The 20,468-nt window shown below is 42.3% G+C and overlaps 1 protein-coding gene across 1 annotated transcript in view; it reads left to right on the top strand.

Annotated features, from left to right (window-relative positions):
- Positions 1-7,814: 7,814 nt before the first annotated feature.
- Positions 7,815-20,468, top strand: part of LOC115046089 (metabotropic glutamate receptor 7-like) — a 56,282-nt gene continuing 43,628 nt past the window's right edge. The window contains exon 1 of the mRNA XM_029506216.1: positions 7,815-8,318. Within this exon, the coding sequence (XP_029362076.1) occupies positions 7,815-8,318 (504 nt within the window). The remainder of the gene's footprint in view (positions 8,319-20,468) is intronic.

Here is a 20,468-nt window from a genome sequence, read left to right as displayed (position 1 = left end):
ATGTTCAGCCTGATGAAAGTAAGCTTTGCACTGCATGTTTGTTTGTTTTTTTTATCCCCCATTGTTGTCTTTTTGCACATAAATGATGTCTTTTGCTGACTCGAGTTGATAAAAATGTCAAAAAAGAAAGTAGCAAAAAGGAAACTGTCAACATTTTGGTATGTTTGGCATCTCATGTAGACTTTAATTCTATTTCTTCTTCAAGGAAATTAATAGGGGAGAGAAGGATCCATTCCCTACAGAACAGAATATAAAGCAGCAAGCATTAAGAATTGCACCTGGTTTCAATCCCTTGAAAAGAAGGATTGCTCCCATTTCTAGCTTCATTTAATTTCCTGTTTATTTCACTGTCTGAAGCTATGGGAACGCTGAAAGGATTTAAATGTCCTTCAGTTCCCATGTCTTTCTCCCATTGGCTTTGATTTATAGATTTGATTTTCAGCTTGAAAGCAAAAAGGGCGAAATTCCAAAAGGGAAAAAACCCCCCTTATGACACGGAGGAGCTTAAAGCAAGTTGACAGGTGGAGGAAATAGGAAGGATATAAAACGCCCGTTGCCAGCTCCACGGATGAAATATGAGGAATTGTCGGGAGCCATGTAACAAAATGTGATATGTAGCAAATGAACTGGGTTTTATTCAATCCCTGAGCAACCATAAGAACTCCCATTCAGCTTGGTCTGTGTTGTGCTTGGCCCTGTGTGTCGGCAAGACTCGCTTTGACTCAACACTGTCGGGCACCCATTAAATGCTACAATACACAATCATTCCTTCCTCCTAAATCTGTAAACAAAATGTGCTCACTGTTACTCTCTTTCACTTCGAGCCATGATTTCTCAGGGGGAGATGTCACTTGGGGATAGGCACCGGGACTTGCCCGCGACTCCTTTCGTCTCCATTGTGCATCCAAAGTAAACTGGTTATTGTAACGCAGGAGGCAGCTTTCTTTGAATACATGCATTTTCTCTCAAGTCTCATCGTCTGTGTGTGAGATCAGCTGGGATGACTCAGAAAGGCACCCATTGTGCTGACAGAGAGCCCCCCCGGGAAAAGGTGGCTTTTCGTGACCCTTAATTCCAGTCACAGTGCTCCCCTGGGGACGCTGGGCCATGGGGAGACCAAAGGGAGACAGACCAGAGCTGAGAGACAGGAGGGATACTGTGGGACCGTGGAGGCACCGAGCTCACTGAGCAGATAAACCCAGGGGATCATTGTCTGACTGTGCGCCGCTCCAGGTTTGCACATGCTCAAAGTTTATCTCGAACCTGTGCTCTAATTGTGCTCGGCCTTCATCTCGATGAGGTGATAGGCAGTGTAGGAGCCAGCAACCGTAAGTGCAGATTCCGGTGGATGGCTTTCATACATGAACAAGGTGATTTATTGTTCCACCTTTTGCGATAGCTGTGTGCGGTAATTTGTAACAGCTTTCCACCTAATGAGTGAGAGAGATTAATTCATGTGCATGATGAATTGCACAGCAGTCAGGCAAAGCAAATTTCTTGCACAAAATGTGTGTGTGTGTGAGATTATGTGTACCTTTTTGTGTATGCATTTCAAACTCTCCTAAGAACTACTGGGGCACTTAGGAGTGGTGCCCTCCACTGCAGTCCTCGCCAGCAGCTCCATATGGTAATGAGCTGTGTAAGATGGAGGAAATGTGTTATTTACAGCACAAACGGCACTGCAGTTAATTCGAAAGGCACAGCCGTAATCCATTACCGCTTTTTCAGCGACAACGTTGTGGGTGAAATGCAAAGTTCATCTGAAAAATGGAGGAAGTGAAGTTCATCTGCGTCGCAGCAATACAGAAATAAAATAGTTTGAAGTGAGGCTTGTGCGTTGCAAATATATCAGATGCTAACTAACTCAAGCGTGGTGGCGCTGGTGGCATGTGACCAGCCGCCAAAACATGACTTGAAATGAATAACAAACCAGGACGTTTGCCTTCCAAACTGCAGGAATGATGAAGTCATGATGTCCGTCTGCAGGGCAGTGTGCGGAGTGTCTCAGCGTTTGTGGCTTCATGAATGTGAAAGTGTCAATTAAGAATTAGTCAAATTTTGGTCCACTTTAAACGTTACATCACTTGGCATCATTACCTCTTTGAGTTTGAAAGAGTCTCTGCGGATGGAAAGGGAGAGAAAAGCGTTGCGGTTGGAAGTGTATGTCTCCTTCCCGTCGCATCATAAATACAGCACCACAATACATTTGGAGCCACTGTCTCGCAAGAAAGACATTTTGAAAAGAACAGACTATCTTTACCACAGGGCGCAGAAAATCGATTCAAAAGAAGAACAAGATACTGTTGAATAGAGATGGGAACAGTACGTTCAAACGGCTCATCTGCACACTACTGAGAAAAGGCCTGATGTTTATCAAACCTCACATGGTTTTATATTTTACAACATTCTGTCTCTGGTTTGTTGTAAAGGAATTAACAATGAATTTCCGGTAACAAGTGACAATATTTTACTTCGTTCATGGGAAATTGTACAAATAGGAAGCCGTGACAAGTCAATTGTGTAGTTAAGAAACCCGCAACTGAGCAGTGTGATTCATCATTTTATTTGAAAGCCCACAGATGTAAGAACAAATGAGTAATTTAAATTTTTGTGCTGCACACCAGAGTTACTCAGGAAGTACTCATAAAGAAAGCTGTTTGTATGTTAATTCATAGATCTCAAGTAAATAACGATTACTTACAATTTCCTTAAAGGAGTAGTTGGGAAGTGCAACTTATTTGCTTTCTTTCTGAAAGTTAGATGAGACGATCAATGTTTGTGCCTCTGCTTACTCTGAAAACTAAATTAAAGCTTTCTGTCCCTTTTCAACTGTGATACTACAGAGACCACAAATACCAATACCAATTTCCCTACCTGTTCTCTTGCCAATTGACACCGGTCTCAATAAGCAAAGCATTCTGGGGTTTGTGCTGGCTCCCTTTCATCCTCATGATAACGAGAAGACACCAGGATTTTACTGTGCCAAGACAAGAAGCAGCCGAGCACATAGAACCCCATAAAAAGTCATTTTTGAAACAAATTAGCTGCTGATAGTTAGATTTTTGACAATGCTGGAGTAATGCTTCTTTTTTTTTTGTCTTAGCTGTGGTTTATAACGTAGCATAAAAAAACGTAAAAAAAAGTAGTGCTGTGCCGTACTTCTAACTCGGCGAGTCAGCAAATGAAGATATTGGCCATTATGGTGTACAATTCATTTTACACCGAATCCTGAAGTCTGCCCAAAAGTAATTTTTTTATTTTCTCTGTAGTTCTGAAAATATTCAGGAATTTCTTGTTTTTAAATGGTTAAAGCTTCATTGTGTTCAGTTTTAGTTCTGCTATTGTCATTTGTTATGATAATTATTATATCGTACGGTAAAATATTACCGACAAAACAATTATTTGCAGTGGAAATGTTATTTATTTATAGAGCAGAGACTTTTTCCTTTGAAAAACAGATGAATAGCTATTAAAGGTAGTCAGACCATCTGCACCTGTCTCTCTATCCTCACACAAGCATGTCACATCACCCCTACCCACACACAAGCGCACACCCACATTTGCAGAGAAGGATTGTTATGAGTCATTGGCAAAGACTGTGAATCAGCAATGAAAGCCTCTTCCATCACAATGCACCATGAAGACACCTGTGATTAAAATTGAGATAAAATAATGCGCTGAGGTCATGAGATGCTCAGAAGGTCGGCTAATTAACAGACACAAGGCAAGAGGCAGTTGCTATTACACTCAAATTTGTGGCTAAAGTCCTCCAGGCTAACTAACACAGCTGCACCCACTTATCACGTAAGCCCAGCGGACCGTGTGGTTAGCCATCAAAACAACGGCACAGTCACCCACTAACAGGGCGCCTGGAAGTCTGTGGGACTCTGTAGGTGGGAGGTCAGCACCTTTTGTGTCTGTTACTGCCGCGTATAATCCCTCTGATCATTATCACTGCCAGGCTGGCTCCCAATCAGGAGCAGGTACTCCTCGCGTCTCGGAGAAACCACAGCGCTTGAGGTCAGATATTCTTGTCTCTCTAATTTTTTTTTTTTTTTTGCCTCACTCCATATTTTACTGGTGTAGAAGCCCGTGTCCATGAATAACCACCTAAGAACGCACGTTGTCACATAACCTGAGAGTTTAAAGGATAGCCTGGGGAGAAAAACCTCTTATTACCAGGCTACTGACTGCAGATATGTACTCCAGTGGTCACTTGTGCATTATCTCTCTATCTTTCACATTTTCAGTGTGAATGGGTACCGAGCTCACACAGCAGCTTTACAGACATAATTAGAAGAGAGCAGGTATGACAGATGGATTACGGTCATAATTGAGAGTGTGGAGAGTCTATCGTCCTAGCTGCAGTGCACCTGTTTCGTCTTTAGCATAAACAGCAGAAGAGATCAAATTTTGTCTTCTTATACAGTGCGCCTGTAGAATTACAATACATTGTTTTGTCTTTCCTCTCCACACAGGCACTGATTCTGTTTAGAGTGATAAAGAAAAGCATAGGTAGGCTGACTTTATTATTCCACAGCAGATGGTACAAAATGAGACTTTGGGGCCCAGCAGCTCAGTGACCTTCGTGTTACTAATGTAACATTGCCCCTACATTGATCTAACATTAACACCTCACCCCACACAGAATATGCATGACTTCAAACTGATTGCTGGCCTGTGTGCTTTCCAGCAAATCCCCTCGACATGCAATTACCTCCTGGTCTGGAGATATTTCTTTCCCGTGGATATCATTTGAGTCTGGAAATTAAACAGGTTTCCAGGCTAATTAATGTGACAGACAGACCCCATTGTGCTGAGTGTCAGCCCAAAAGGAAACCTCTCTGCCTCTTGTCCCGAAGGTTGACTTTTTATTGTTGTTTGATTTGTAGTTCTTTAAAGGAGCACACAGTGCCAGCCCTGTAATTGACTTGAGGAAGACTGCATCTTGCAGACATGTTATTGAATGCCTGAAACAAAAGGTCTGTTTTTTTTCATCTGAGCCGATAATTTATCTAGTGGGATGCACTGAAATGTAGAGCTCCCTGGGCATATGGCTGTTTGTTTGGTCAACTATATTGAACAAAAACCTCTTCCAGAATACATTCTCATTCCTCCTCACTTGTTGCTTCCTGCTTTTCATGATGGAATTGAAATTGAATTCATCCAAGTCTGTGTGTGTGTGTGTGTGTGTGTGTGTGTGTGAGTCTGAGCATGGGGGGAAGGAGAAAGAGAGAAGATCCAAACCGAAGTGTAATCTCAGTCTAAATCACACAGCCTCCCCGGGGGAGAGGGCCCTCTTCTTGGGGTTAGTCAGTGAATTAAATCACAGTGAGCGCCCCATTTTTCAAAAGTAACCTTTCCGTTGACAGTGTAAGTGGGAGTCAGGCTCTCACCGCAGCGTCCAGGCAGTGGAATTAGTGTTGTGCGTTGCAACACCAGTCTCTCTGGGTGTCATTTGTCGGGGCTATTGCTGCATTTTTCCAGGCCTGCCTGCCTGTTTCAGTGCGCTCACGCTGGAGGAGGCCATCTGCTTTCCTCTCCTTTCACATCCCTCATTTCTCTCCTCTGCAGTCTCGTCCCAGCAGTTCCCACACAGTCTCCTTAAATATATTTTTGGTGCATCTTATGAATATTGGCCTCAGTGTACAGTATTTGCACCGAGAACAGTATTATCATCCTTCTGAGTTGGAAAACGCACGATTTTCCCATTCAAAGATATTCACACAATCAGTGCAGCTAATGGGGATAAACACAGTACATGGCAGGATTAGGCTTGAATAAATCTCTATTCAACTTAATTAATTAGAAATATGTCCATCCAAGCCTGTAATGTCAATAGGACATGTTTCAATAAGAGCTACTTTGCCTTTTCTAATCTTTTTAATTGAACAGAAATGACTGAAAGCGACATGTTCATGAAACGATTCTCACCCTCATAATCATTTTCTGGATAAAGCAACTCTCAGAGGCTCTTTATTGCTCAGTGATCAAGCACCTTAACTGACTTATCCCGTAATCCATTTACTTTTTGCAGTGAGACTCTTTCCCAGAGTGCTGCTGTAATTTTTCAAAAACAGCAGCAGCAGTTGGGTGTTGTTGGGGAAACTGGTCAGGAAATGAAGACTTGAACATGAATTATGTAGCTGATCTACAAAGTGCTCGCTGGGCGCCTTTTCTCAAAGTGTAACTCACCGAGTGACTACAGCAGTCATTCACAAAGCCTCGTAGTGTTTTTTTGTTTTTTTTATATATATATATATATAGTTATCATTTTGAAAATGAAATTTTCTCTGAAATAAGCACAGAAACTCCCCTTATTGTAGTAATTATCCCCCCTCCTTCACAAAGAAAGGGCAACTTATGATAATATGGCTTGTTTGTAAAAGCACCATCTGTGCAGTTAAACAGTTGGGTGATGATAGTGTTTTGTTAAGAAGATGTAAGGGGCTCCTTGGTCCTGGACGTGTGGTTCATTCTCACCGGCCTGCGTGCCAGCGTGCACGCGCGTGTGTTTGCCTGTGAGAGCAGGATGAATCAGTGGTGTCTTCTGAAGAAGGGTTGCCTGGGCGACCAGTCTGAACCCCCCCCCCCCTCCTCTCTGGTCCTTTAAAGGTGCATCACTAATGAATCCAAAACTATTTCAGGAAGATGGACTTTTCACTGAAGCCGTCCGGACCTGCCGTGTTTTCATGGAGCCACAAATAACCGTTTCATACCCGCCTTTTTCAGCATCCAAAGAAAATATGGGTGGGGAAAAAGGCTCAGACTTTCCGTGTGTGTATTTGATTGGGGGGGGGGGATTATGAATGCTGAGATGCGTCGCGTTGAGAGCCACTCAGAGGAACAATTGCCTCACTATCAAGCCACTGAAAGCATTTCTTCGTCTTGTTTACCTTCTAGATCAACTGATGTCTGAAGACACTCAGCGGCAACTTCCTGCCATGCAGTGATGCTACTTTTTTTTTTTTTTTTTCCTCCCCCTCCTTCTCTCCATCCCGCTGAATGACGTCTCGGAAAGAAAGGGGGCTGAAAACTCGGCGAATCCCTCACTGACTCATTCATTCTGTATAAATGCGACCGGTCGCGGAGACAGAAAGAGTCTGGCTTTAATTAGCCGGATTTCCTCAGTCCGCCGCTCAGCGAACGCACACCACAGCTCAAACTAGACGCCCTTTTCCTCCCTCTTCTTTTCTTCCTATTTTTCTCCCCCCTCCCTCTCCTTTTCTGAAGACTGTGGAGATGATATGCACCCCAGGGAGACCAGTACCACAGCCCGCCGAGCCGTCCCTGCCCTCCCGTGGAGTTGGTCTGAGCCAGAAGAAATGTCTCCCACTTCTGCCGGTCCTCGCCTTTAAGTAGGATGTGGAGCTTTCACGGACAATTCCTGAAATTCATCACATCGTTTTCGGTTTGAACCGCCGCTTCAGGTTGCGAAGATACAGCAGTTACTGGCGGCGGCTTCTTTGTGTTTCTGTCCTTCGGATTTCGGGTAAATGGGCAAAATTAGGCCAGTTCATTTGCGGCGGGTGTTTCTGTTCTTTGACTGATATTTTCGCACTGTTGGACGGCGCTTCTCATTCCGGAGGGGGGGTGGACTGAATTCACGTTATTCAACAAGCTGCTCGGCTCGCTGCCGGCAGCAAAGCGATGGGCGCAGTTAGTCTGAGGCGTCTCGGTTGTCCAGCCCTCCAGCTTGTTGAATCTCCTCCCTGGTGGACCGCGATGGGCCCGCGTTAACCAAACTTCCTTGCCTTTCTGCTTCAATCGTCGGCGGATCGCGAACTCTCCATCCTTCCCCTAGAAAGTTGACCATGGCTCGTCCCGGCGTGTGCGTGTGGCCGGGCTCTGTGTGGAGAGTCCTCTGGCTCATGAGGACTGTGGTGGACTTGGCGCTGCCTCAGGAGACCTATGCGCCCCATTCAATACGGACTGAGGGCCAACTGACCCTCGGAGGACTCTTCCCGGTGCACGCCAGAGGGGCCGACGGCACGCCGTGCGGGGATCTGAAAAAGGAGAACGGCATTCAGCGGCTTGAAGCCATGATGTACGCTTTGGACCAAATAAACCAGGACGAGCAGCTCCTGCCCAACATCACCTTAGGCGCCCGGGTGCTGGACACTTGTTCGAGGGATACCTACGCGCTGGAGCAATCTTTAACTTTCGTCCAAGCCCTGATCACGAAGGACACCTCCGACGTGAGGTGCACGAACGGGGAGCCACCGGTGTTTGTCAAACCCGAAAAAGTGGTGGGAGTCATCGGAGCCTCGGCGAGTTCGGTATCGATCATGGTTGCCAACATCCTACGCCTCTTTCAGGCAAGTCTTGGAGGCTGTGCGAGAGTTTAGTGGTGGGCAAACAGTGTTTCTTTGTGTGCGTGTCAGAAAGCAGAAACAGTTTTTTTTTCTTTTAAGGGGAGTGTGAAGTGATGCGCCTCCTGATCGCTACCCACCCAGGAAAGGGAAGCAGATGGAAGGGGATGCCATAAGTAGGCAACAACTAAAAAAAAAACCAAAAAAACAAAACCAACTAATCTCGTGGGGGAATGTTTATCTCACCACCAAACGGAAATCGACTGTTTTTGAATGAGGTGGCCTGTAACACGTTGTTTTCCTTTTTTCTCGATTTGATTTGTAGTTAACTGAATGCCAGGACCGATTTTCACTCCCGTCTTGAACAAAATGGGACCGAAAAAGGGGGAGAGCAGAGTTCTGCCCTCCACTACACTGTATGGATGAGACAGCTCAGAGTGCTGCTCCCCGTGCCCGGTGGTGCTGAAAGAACAGCTCCCGTCTGCGCCTGTTCCAGCGCAAGTCTGGATGAGTGGGCACTGACAGCCTGACACAATCACACCCAACACAACAGGCCCACACGATCACATGAACCTCTTGGCGTTATTTTTAATGAATAGTTTCAGGCCAGGGAAGCTTTATTTAAGGTTGAGCCGATCCCTTTTCTTTTCTCCCTGCACCCAATTCCATTAAATAGCTGCAAATGTATGAAGTGAATTTGGTCTAATATTGGCGGCATGTCTTCGTTTGTGTGTATGGGAACACAGTTGAATTCCTGCTGGCTGGGAGTCAGCTAATAGAGTCGGCCTACTGCTGGTGCTGCAGTGGAGTGGGAAACACAGCAGGGCACCAAACCAGCAGATTAATTATTTAGCACACATCAACATAGCAAAATGTCTAATTGCTCGAAACACCGTGTGGATGCTTGTTTTGCAAATATGTTGACTGTACTTGTGTGACGAGAGCGGCGTTCAACTCGAGGAGCATCACCTGAGCTGCAGGGCTGAGCTGTAACTCAATGTGTTGTCATTTAGTTTTGTTGTTCCAGTTCAGTGAGACAAAGCCTGACCTGGCTGTAAGTAGCTGCTTAACTGCAACTGCAAAACCATAAAAATACTTAGCATGCTTTAGCCCCCACCTTCCTTCCCGTCCTCTCTCCTCCTCCTCCTCTTCTTACACACACATACACACACACACTAAAACAGTCTTACACATTTTTTTTCACAGCAGCCATCCTCTGGTGCTTTGTGGCTCCACTGGCTGGACAATTAGACTGACTGTCCTCACCACACACTTCAGTCTGGCTCTGCTTGCTATTTGCTCTCTGCTGGCTGAGTTAAGAGATTAAATTTTTATTAAACTAAGTTAGTAAAGCCCTCCAGTTATGCTTTGAAGCATCCTCGCTACACTCTGTTTTGTTGCAGAATGTGAGCGCTGTAAGTCGTCTTTTTTTTTTTTTTCTCCAAGCAGGCATGTTTGCTTTTGTGAAGTTTAGAGGGTTGAAGGCAGGGATAGGGGGACATGGTTTTGTAATCTCCTCTCCTCTTTCCTCCTCACAACAGGTGTACCAGCATGTCTGTCAAGTGTCAAGCTGTGGGAGTGTAGGTGTAGTCCATGTGTAATGTTGCTCTGGAGCACAGGCCTTGTAGCTAATGAAGCTTGAGGAATCTGACAGCAGTTGTCATGCAACTCTGGCCATCACTTTCTTCTCATTTCACCCATATGATGTCAGAAAGGCAGCTTTAATCATCGCAGCTAAATATGCACACCTGAGGTGCATGCATTCCGCTTTGCTGTGAATCCTTTTGGCCCTCAGCATTTTTTTTTTTCTTTCCCTCCTCGTCTTCTATCAGCTGCGATGATGAGATTGGTAGTAATGATGATTAATTAAACGCGAAGCCACATGATACTGCATAATCAATACATACCAGAAGTGAGAGCCCTCAGCTCATTTGCTCTCATTAGTCTTACAGCATTTGATTAGTGCAGAGCAGGAATTTCAAGTTCCTGATATTGATACTTGATCATTTGGAGTTGAAAACAAACTACACCAGTGAAAGGTATCAGAAACTTCAGAAAACAGCCGTTCAGACAAGACTAAAGAACTGAAGCTTACTAAAAAAAAAAAAAAAAAACTTGAATCAAAGAGAAAGGAAAGCGATATCACTGGGGCATCATACAGTGCTCAATTTCTCATCTTAGCTGATTCAGATTATAATTGATGATTTTATATGATCCATAATTGAACAATTTAATCAAGCTTGGAGTTAAATCTTTCCGCTTCAAGCCTGGAAAACAAAAACCTCTCCTGAGCTGTCCTTCTTGCCTACACCTTGTCATCTTTAAATCTAGTCAGGCCATTTTATTTTTCACCCCTGTGGTAAATCATCAGAATCATCAGAAAAGCAAGACAGTGATTGCAGATTATATTGCCAGATGCTAAATATCATGGCTGTCTATTCAGGATATGAGTATCTGCTGAACTGTTAATGCTGCAAAATTGACATGTGGGATGGATTTTTCTGAGGACCCAGGAGGGTTGATCAATACAGTTGCCATGGTGAGGCCGATTTGCTGCTAAGATGTTTTTATTTTGCTGCCTTTCATGCTGTGTTGGAAATGAGAAGCAACAATGCCACTGGAAAAAAAAAAGAAATCAATCAACCAAACTTTTGGATTGTTGCCACGAGCTCTGATGGTTGAAAAATTGCCCAGTCCTTACCCTCTACATCCAGCCATTCTCAGGGAGGACGACTGGAGTTGAGGAGAGAGGACAAATTTGTTCATTTGTAAGTCCTGGCCTCTTCAATGAATGAATGATAAAACAGATTTTTATCCAGATGACATTTACACCAGGGAGTGCAGCTCACAGTTCTCAATCGCAGCTCTTCTCATGAAGATCAAGGGAAAACTTTATACTGAATGCAGGTGAACTCCAGCTTGTCCTTCCGTCCAGGGACGCAGTCCCTTCAGACTAACTGTCTAAGCGAGGCATTGGCATCCTCTGCACTTACAGCTCTGACAGGCTCTGTTCAGCCATTTATCACTCCTTTTTCACGGAATCATCTCTAATTGACGTGCGGGACAATGAAGCCATCTGACAGTGGTGAAGACGGACACCAGAGGAATATGAAAGGTGTGTGTGTGTGTGTGTTTGTGTGAATTACATAGCAAGCTCTGAAAGTGACACTAAATGTCAGAGGTTACATCTGCCTTCCTTTTCTGAACACAGTTGCCGTTTGTATATAGATGCAGGAAGCAGCTCAGGTCAATTAGTCACATCTCTCTGCATTCAGCCCTATATCTCTGGAGACACTGTTGGTTTGTCAAGTGTGCAGTGTATAAGTAGACCCCCACAGACAGACACACACACACACACACACACAGTGGGGAGAAAAGGAGCTCCATTACAGTTGCTGAAGGAATAAAAAAAGCAAGTGTCTCATAGATATTTCACGATCCACACTGGTGGTCTCGGCTCTGTTTCCCCTCCATCACTTGCTAATTGGCTTTTATTCGCAGTGTGACATAAAGGCCATGCTCAGTGCATTCTAACTTTATGACACAAATCTGAAACATGGATAGGTAATCTCTCTCCTCAAAACATATGAACGGGCCCTTCCCCAGCATACTGATGTAACCATTCAAAAGCCAAATATAAAACTGAAGTTTTTATTTTATGCAAAGAATTGAATTGTCATTCTGGATCAGTCTGTCATTAGGAAATTAGTAGAAAAATTTGGACCATAATTGTTCTTCCTCTTATTAAAGTAGGCATGTGATAACATCAGTTGTGCAGTTGATCATTCATAATAGATTGTGCGTGTGAGGACAATATTCCCAGTAATTCAATTACGTGGGATAAACGGAATACCCATGTGAATATCACATAACCTGTGTGAGAATACGTTGCCAACAGCAGAGTACATGGATAGTTCAGGGAGACACTTTGTGGTTGATTCTCTGTATAGAATGACCGATTTCTTTTATTAGCATTATTTTGACCATTTTCACACAAAGCACCAATCAGCAATCTAGGATTACCTTTATGGCATTCAACAGAAAATTCTACAAAAGAAAGTTGACTTCCAAAACAGTTAAGTTCCTTTCTGTTGTGGTCTAATAGCATCCTATCCACCCAATTGCCTGACAGACTTTAGGGTCATCGCTTACACTGACACACTTGTGCAGATTTTGTGGGGAATCGAGTCATTGTCATTCTTAGTCCTTGGCAATGACAGGCGCGTTATTTAATCGGACGCTGACTTATGGCCTGGTCAGATTAGAATTGGCAGGGTGAAATTTACTCACACTGTGGCAAAGAGCAGGTGGGAGACAGGAAATGATGTGGGCAGGGTTACAAGCAAAAGCAGCAGGTGTTACGCTGCTGTGTATTTACAGTCGACTCAAAACACTGTCTTACTGTGATTTATTAATTGTAGTAGTAATTTTAAATTACTGTTGAATATTCAGCTCTTGCATGTAAATTAAACAGTTAAATCATTTAAAAATATCAGTAAATAACTGTTATCTAACGGCATTAAACAGTATTTGCATTGTATTACTACAACCTTATTGGGGATTGCAAAGTTATCTTACTGTATTTTCTGATAATTGTAAAATACTGATCATCCCTCACAGGTATATTTACAGTCGATGCTTGGTTAAGAATAAAAAGCTGTAAGTTAACACCATTACAGTATTTTCTGCCATGTGGTGAAAAGACGGGACAGCAGCATTCAGTGGGTGACAGTTTCAAGACATCAAGAAAACGTCAGCTCGTTGGTTGAACCTTCGAGAGTCCAATATTGTTTTGTCTGCGCGATCATTCGTCCATTTGCTGCTGTGTTTATTAGGTCAGGTTTCTGAGAATGGCAGAGCAAGTTCAGTAACTAGCTTAAGCTTAATTAGTCAAAAGATTTCTCACCTTTATAAAGATAGTTTGATTAAAATATTTGTCTTGTTCTCATTTTATGGAGTTATTAAAATCTTATTATTAATTATTATAAAGGTATTAATTAAGTTAAATTGTAAAGTGAGTGCTCTGTCAGTTCTGGCTGGTTCTTAAAAACAGCATCAGAGCAGCACTCCTGTTTGTAATGTCTCCTCTGTGCTGCTCTCGGTGTCTGTCACTAGTTTTACCTGCAAGACTATCACTGCTAGTGGTCCGAGCCTACTGGACTCCAAGTAGTAGGCAGTATACTGTTAAAATGAACCACAGTAGATGTACTGTTAAATTACCATAACCCACAGTTATCCTACTGTTGTGAACAGAAATCCAAAATATTGTTATATGCTATTGAAATAAATGAGTCACTGTGAAATAAAAGTACTGGCAGCAGGGATGCCAGTGTTTTACAGTGGCATTCATTGCAGTGTAGCCAACCGGCAACACTAACATTCAACAAGTTGAGAGTTTTGCATCTATTTTTTTTTTTTTTTATTATTATTAATTCTGAGCCAGAGCACTACTCCATACTGTAGAAGTGTCCTTTTTTTTTTCTATATTCCCCCTGATGCACTCATTACCAGCCACATAATATCTGCAGTATGCAGTTATCCAAACAAGGATGTAAGCAATCAATACTTATTTAAGCAGAGGCCAGTCCCTCCTGCTCTTTAAAAAATTGCTTGGACACCAGTGACTAATGTTGTATCTCAGGTCACAGTTCAAACGGATTGAAATGAGCAAGGCAGGATCAATTCATGACCTGCAGTAAATTTCTCTCCATTGTGTCATTTTTGCAGTGAACATGCTGTTAAAACAGAGTAGATGCCAGCAATGCTCTGAACTTTAGCACCAGGACTGAAAAGAGATATGGGCTCCAGAGTTTTGTTGCCTGAATTGGATGAATTAAAAAAAAAAGAAAAGAAAAAGCTATCCAGTAGCTTTAAATTCAGACCAACAATTCAGCTGTTAGCCTCACGATGACAGGTTACTTCACCGAAAAAGGGCCAAAATTCGGAGAGTCGTTCTGAGATTCATGGTCATGATGGAGTGTTGCTGCTCATATTCAGTAATGCAGGTATATATTCACACACACATACAAACACCACGCACAATGTGATCTACTGATGCAATATTAATAAAATGAATAAAATATCCCTGTGTCAGAGAAGTTGTCATTGGTGCTGACAAGAGGTCATTAGGTCAGCAGCCTGCCACAGGGAGAATATGAAAAACCATGCACGCCTGATATTAAGGTCTTGGCTATTCCCACGGGCCTGGAGCTGTTGGTTCACTTTATTATTCAGCGACATAAAAGGCATGTTATATGAATAAATGTTTCTCAATGAAAACAGGGGTAGCACACATTTATTCCATTCCTCATTTGTTTTCAGTTATATAGTTGTCTGCATAATGACTCCACTTAAAACTGATTAATATTGATTCGGTATGTTTAATGCAGTGGCATCTCGTGTATTTATGGGGTTTGGGGTCTGGGTTTGATGGTGTGGCAGCAAGACTCCCTCAGTCAGGTTATTACTCCCCCTCACCCCCCCCCCCACCCTCCCCGCACTGCACTTAAGGATGGAAGAAGGCACCTGCTTTACAACTTAGCCTCACTCACATCGAGGTCACGTCTTCAAAGATTATTGTTAGTATAACTATAAAATATGACAAGAGTAGCACTCCTAGACTTTGGCAGAAGTATTCTGCAGTTTATCTGGTGAGCAGAGGGAGCCAGAGAACAGGAAGCCCCATTATGTCCGATCCTTTTACGGGGATGAGTGGAGAATCATGACGATGTCTCTGCTGGCTGCTGGTCAGCCTCTCACTCATCCCACCAAAAGGAAAAATGTCTTGGTTGCCTCGGCAGAAAATGGGTCTGTTGAAAGGCATTATCCCAGGGCTCATTGTAGTGGTCTGTGATTCACGCAAGCCTTAAACGAACAGCACCTGAATTACAAAGTGTGCTTGGCTTTGAAGAAAATGTTATATGTTTGCTTTTGCTAGGGAAACCCTGAACATAAGTTGTAATTGCAGATCTATAAGATAAGTTTTACATATGATCCGTTTTTTTATTTCTTTCTTTCTTTTGGTTTCTCATTTCCTGGCAAATGAGTTAAGTGAATTTGCTTGGTACTGACTGCAGATTCAAAAAGGGAATAATGCAACTTTCTTCATCCTCGGAAATTACACTGCAATTCACATTAATCCTTTGGATCTACTTGTCAGACAAAATTCCCTCGTAACACATAAGATGTTCAATTTTAAGGCAAATGGGGCAACCTAAAGGAAACAAGGGCGACACATTTTATTAGAATTTATAAGTAGTTCATAAACATTGGATGAATAGTTTATAACATGTTAAAATGTAGCTCAGCAGCTATATTTAATGTACGTATCAACAACTGTAACTCTCCTCCCATGGGAATCAGCATGGAAAGAGAGTGAATGGAAGTAAAATGCACTTGAAATTATATAAAAGGTATGTTCAGAGGATGCTACAACTGGTAGATATTTCACTTGAATAAACACTTAACACATCCTTATAGCTTCGTACAACAACGTTATGTACCTTTTTATTGTAAAACACTCATTACTTGTTTATGTATCGTGCTCATCAGAGCTAAATCAGGGGAGAAAGTTATAATGCTGTAAAATGGTCTGAGAGATTGCCCTTGTGGTGTTTTGGCTAAATGTTAATGCCTACAACTGTTAACAGAAAGATATTTAGCAAGCGTTGTCTACCTTCTTCGCCATATCTTATGTTATATTTCCATACTTACATTTTCTTAGTGGCACTAAACACATACGCAACTATGAGTTAACATATTTAAGCCAAACTTGTCATGACAACACTCTGCAATCCTGTAAATGAGAGGCTGAGCTCAGGCACACTGGTACTTATGCTGCATGCTGCTGTCAGCTGTCTAACATGCTCACAATGGAATTATTAACATGCTTGTGTTTAGAAGGTTAATGTCAGCGCTCATCATTATAATGTAACGCGTTAATGTGCGGTGTGCTTCAGTCTTACAGTAACGTAATTGGTAACTATATCTGTCAAATAAATTCAGTGAGGGCAAATATGCAGTATTTCCTCTTGGAATCCCAAGCTATAAAATGAAAGAGTCACTCAGGCTTGTATACGTTAATGCTATGATTATTTTCAATAACTAATGAATTATTGTGGTGGGTATAAAAAAAAAAAAAAAAAAAAAAAAGCATGACCAAAGCCATTTTTATAGGATTTATCCCCTGGAGATGTCTCAATATAATGCAGCAGTTGAACTGCAGTCCAGCTCGACCAAACTAGTGATCCAGCAAGCAACAGTCAGACGTTGGCATCCATTTCACATTAACAAAGTTCACACGGCGAGATATGTTCGAAAAGACTGACAGAACAAGACACAATAAACTGCTAGCAGTATGCTGAAAACTTTAAAGGGACAGGAGGTGCACTGCTCACATGGCTGTCTTGCTGTCCCTGGAGGCTTGAGGCACGAGGCTGTGTTTAGACTGCATGCCCATGTGAGGGCTCTAATGTAGATTGGCATGCCACTGAAGAGCAGCAAGAAATAGAGAGTGCATGGCAGCTTGAGCTGTAAGGGAGCAAAAAGGAAACACAAGGGTCCTTTGGCTTTTCTTCCGCCTCAATATCTTCTCACTTACCTCCGGTGGCATGACGACATAGAGATACAGTTGATACAGTTTCACGTACTCCAGTTTTGAGATTGTTTCTGAAAATTATGTTGCAGTTGATTTAATAAAAAAAAAAAAAAAAAATGTTTCCTTTGACCTTCATTGGTCTGTGGAAGAAGCAGAATCCTTTTGGGATGTGTAGTGTAGGAAGTAGCAATATCATGAAGCAAAAAAACATGAGTATAGCTTCTGAATTCAAAATTGAATATTATATTTTAGCAGGCGCTTTAGTCTGTAATAAATTATACTCTAATCTTAAATGTTTTGGGTGTGAAATCTTTGTCAGTAAAGTAGCTGTCAAATAGATATGGTGCATAGTACAACACATTCTCTTAAAATGTTAGGATATAAGATGAACTGTTGATAGCAAATTAATTTGTGTGTGTTTGTTTGTGCGTGCTGTTGGTATCTCAGAGATGTGAGGGTCCAGTGTGCGTGCTCGAAAGATACAGAATCAGGATTCACTCCATGTCCTTCAGTTGTGCTACTCCAGCAGCACCTGGTGAATCAGAAAGGTTCCTAACAGCAGGCAGTCGTATATAAACATTGTGTCAACTCGTGCAATGCGGAGCTCTGTAGGACCGACTACATTATTCCTCAGGAATGCCTCAGATAGTGATACCAAAGTAGCTGTTGTGTAAATGAAATCACTGAATTTTACTCTCATTAACTGCATTTTCTTTGCAGCATTTTTGTTTTTCCTGCCTGGGTGCAGTGGCGTACGCGTGCTGTTTGAATGTGTTTGTGTATCCCTGGTCTCTTGAGCTTGAAAAGTGTTCTTTTCTGCGGCAAGCCAGAACGTACATAAAAAAAATCAGTTGACAGGATTACTGTTTTCAGATGCAAATGCTGTGGGATTTCCACTTCTCTCTGAAACGCCTGCATTTGCCGGTTGCATTGATTTGGGGGAAGACCTCTATTATCATTGACATCTTGCAAATTAGGGCAGCTCCTTCCCTTTCAAATAAAGTCACTTAAACAACAATTGACTACAGCACCAGAGCTATCAATGGCAGAATATAATGTTTTTTAACTGCCTTATCAGCGTTGGAGCACGTGTGCCCATTGTGAGGCTAAGTGGATCGATAGCATGCCATTTATCAGTAGATTATGCATAGAGCTGTCATCCGCTCTCTACCTGGAGGTCAAAGGCCAATCAGATCTGACAGTTGCCAGTTAATTTATAAAGGCATTTGAAAGAAAAGCATTTTTATGTGTTAGGAGGCAGTCATCTCTGCACTTCAGTGACAAAAATTCCAATATTATAAAATTCAGAAGGACAGAATTGCTTTTCCCGGTAAATTGCACATGTAAGTATGTGTTGGTCACTTTTATGGAACAAAGTTATGTTCAAAAATGCTGTATTTTTGCCAGAAATTGTAGCCTACAAGAACAAACAGTAAATTTCAAGGTTTAGACCTTGGGATAATGGCTATGATTAAGAAGGTGGTGATTCAGAATAAATTGATATTGTCCTTCCAAAATAAAGGAAAATCATTTTTTTACTCACCAAAACAGTTTTTTTTTGTGTTCATTGACAAAGCTCTTTAGTTGCTGTAATTATGCGTCCTTTGGGAGCAAAGGAAGCAGTAGTGTGATGTTATTACAGGGAGAGAAAGTGCAGAGGAAGGTGTGTGAAAACGGCAGTGACATGTTGACGTGACATCAAAACACCTCGAGTGTACGTTTTATTCCGGAGGACAGTTACGCGCTGTGTAATTTGTGGATTAATTTGGAGGATTTGTTGGGTTAGTCGTCAGGTAATAAATGTAAATTCATGGAAGTGATTGTGTGTCTCTTTGCTTGCATGAATCATTTACCCCTCTTCTGGAGCACTTGGAGCTGGCCACAAGGTTAACCATTAGATTTGTGTTGCGGTTTAGTCTGCCGTGAGGGTTCAGTTGTGGTTGGTTGGTGTAAGATGTGAGTCGAGACAGATGTGAGGTTATGGCCGAGGTTAGGCTAAAACCTCCAAGGTGTTTACATGCAGTCTGTACTTCAATGCGGTCCTCCAAAGCGACGAAAACAACTGTGTGTATTCTAGGGCAGCAATAATCCTACGCTCTCTGTGCTCAACCAATTTTCCAGTTCTTGTGCACAGTTGGAAACCCATCACAATTTATTTATTTTATTTTTATTTTTTTTTTCAGAGAAACCGTCCACAGGTTTTGAATGTTTTCTAATGAGCATTAAATCAAGAACTGAATAAATGTAAGACACTCACAGCCCCTCACTCTGCTGGTCGTAGCTTAAGTGGTTTGGAACAACATACTTTTGTGTTTTTATGTACTGACACTGCCTACGGGGATAATGTTGTCGTCTACTTTCAGGACATAAGCAGGTCAAGTGTTACTATCTTCTCGCAATCCTGTCTGCAATGGGTTTAGCTTCAACACTCTTATTTCTCTGAACGCAGTCATCAGCCTTTTATGTTTTATGCATTTGGAGCTTTTGTCTGAAATGTTTCCTGAAGTTGTTGAAAACCCAAACTGTGGATTTGAAATCTATGAAATACTGCAAAAGATCAGAATGTTTCATACATTTTTTTTTTTTTTTTTTTGGTCTCCTTTCATTTCAGATGCTCAATGAACCAACAGGTTTCAGGTCTTCTAAATATATATTTAAGTTGTTTTGTTTGTGCTACTTCAGCGTGATATTAGCAGGCTCGAGATCTGCATGAGCTGTTTTGTCTTTATGCTCTTGTTGAAAATAAAGATAACCCTTCAGTAGTGGTGTGTGACAGTTCCATTGTGTTTGACGGGGCCCCATCCTGTTTCAGCTGGTTAACTTGTCTGTGGGTAATTGTCTGATCTGGCGTCTGTTGCGCATCTCTGATTCTGGCTCTGAAATACATGTCAGCATTCAGCCTTCTGACACGTTGTCTCACTGCAAGCGGAAGCTATGCGAAATGTACATGACACCAAAACACATTCCGAACAAATCGTCTCGGCCCATTAATCGAGACAATTGCTCTGATAAATCATGATCGCAGTGAGAATGAGAGTCTGCCTACACAGAATAGCTTTATCGAAAAGGCTGTGTCCATTTCTCCCACACTTGTCAGGTTATTCAGTGCAGCGCTGGCTGAAGCATCTTGCACTCTCCGAGTGGACAATTGCCTATTGTTCCCGTTGTGTGGTGGAGCCAGTGTGTTTCTGACAAGACTTCTAGGTCAGATGCCCTCAGTGATGCACCACGCTGGCAGCAAGTTATACAGACAGCCCAAAGCTGGCCAGGTCGGGAGTATAGACAGGATCATTCTCATCAGTGTGAGCCGCAGGGTGGGAAGACGGAAGCCCTATGGGGACCGAAGAGATCTTTACAATGACAGTTTTGCAGCCTCTCTCTGTAAGTGGGTTTTTCATCCATCTTTAACACAAACAAGACTTGTAAATTAATAAATTTTTCTATCCACTACAGTTATTTGAATATGAGGAGCTGGTTCATTGAGATAAACAGCTGGTAGTGCCATTTCTTTTCACTTGGGTGCCATTAAAGCGGTGCAGAAGAAGAGTACTAAAGAGTGC

Source organism: Echeneis naucrates, chromosome 7, assembly GCF_900963305.1.
Source record: "Echeneis naucrates chromosome 7, fEcheNa1.1, whole genome shotgun sequence".
Lineage (NCBI taxonomy): Eukaryota > Metazoa > Chordata > Actinopteri > Carangiformes > Echeneidae > Echeneis > Echeneis naucrates.
This window is presented reverse-complemented; position numbering and strand designations above follow the sequence as displayed.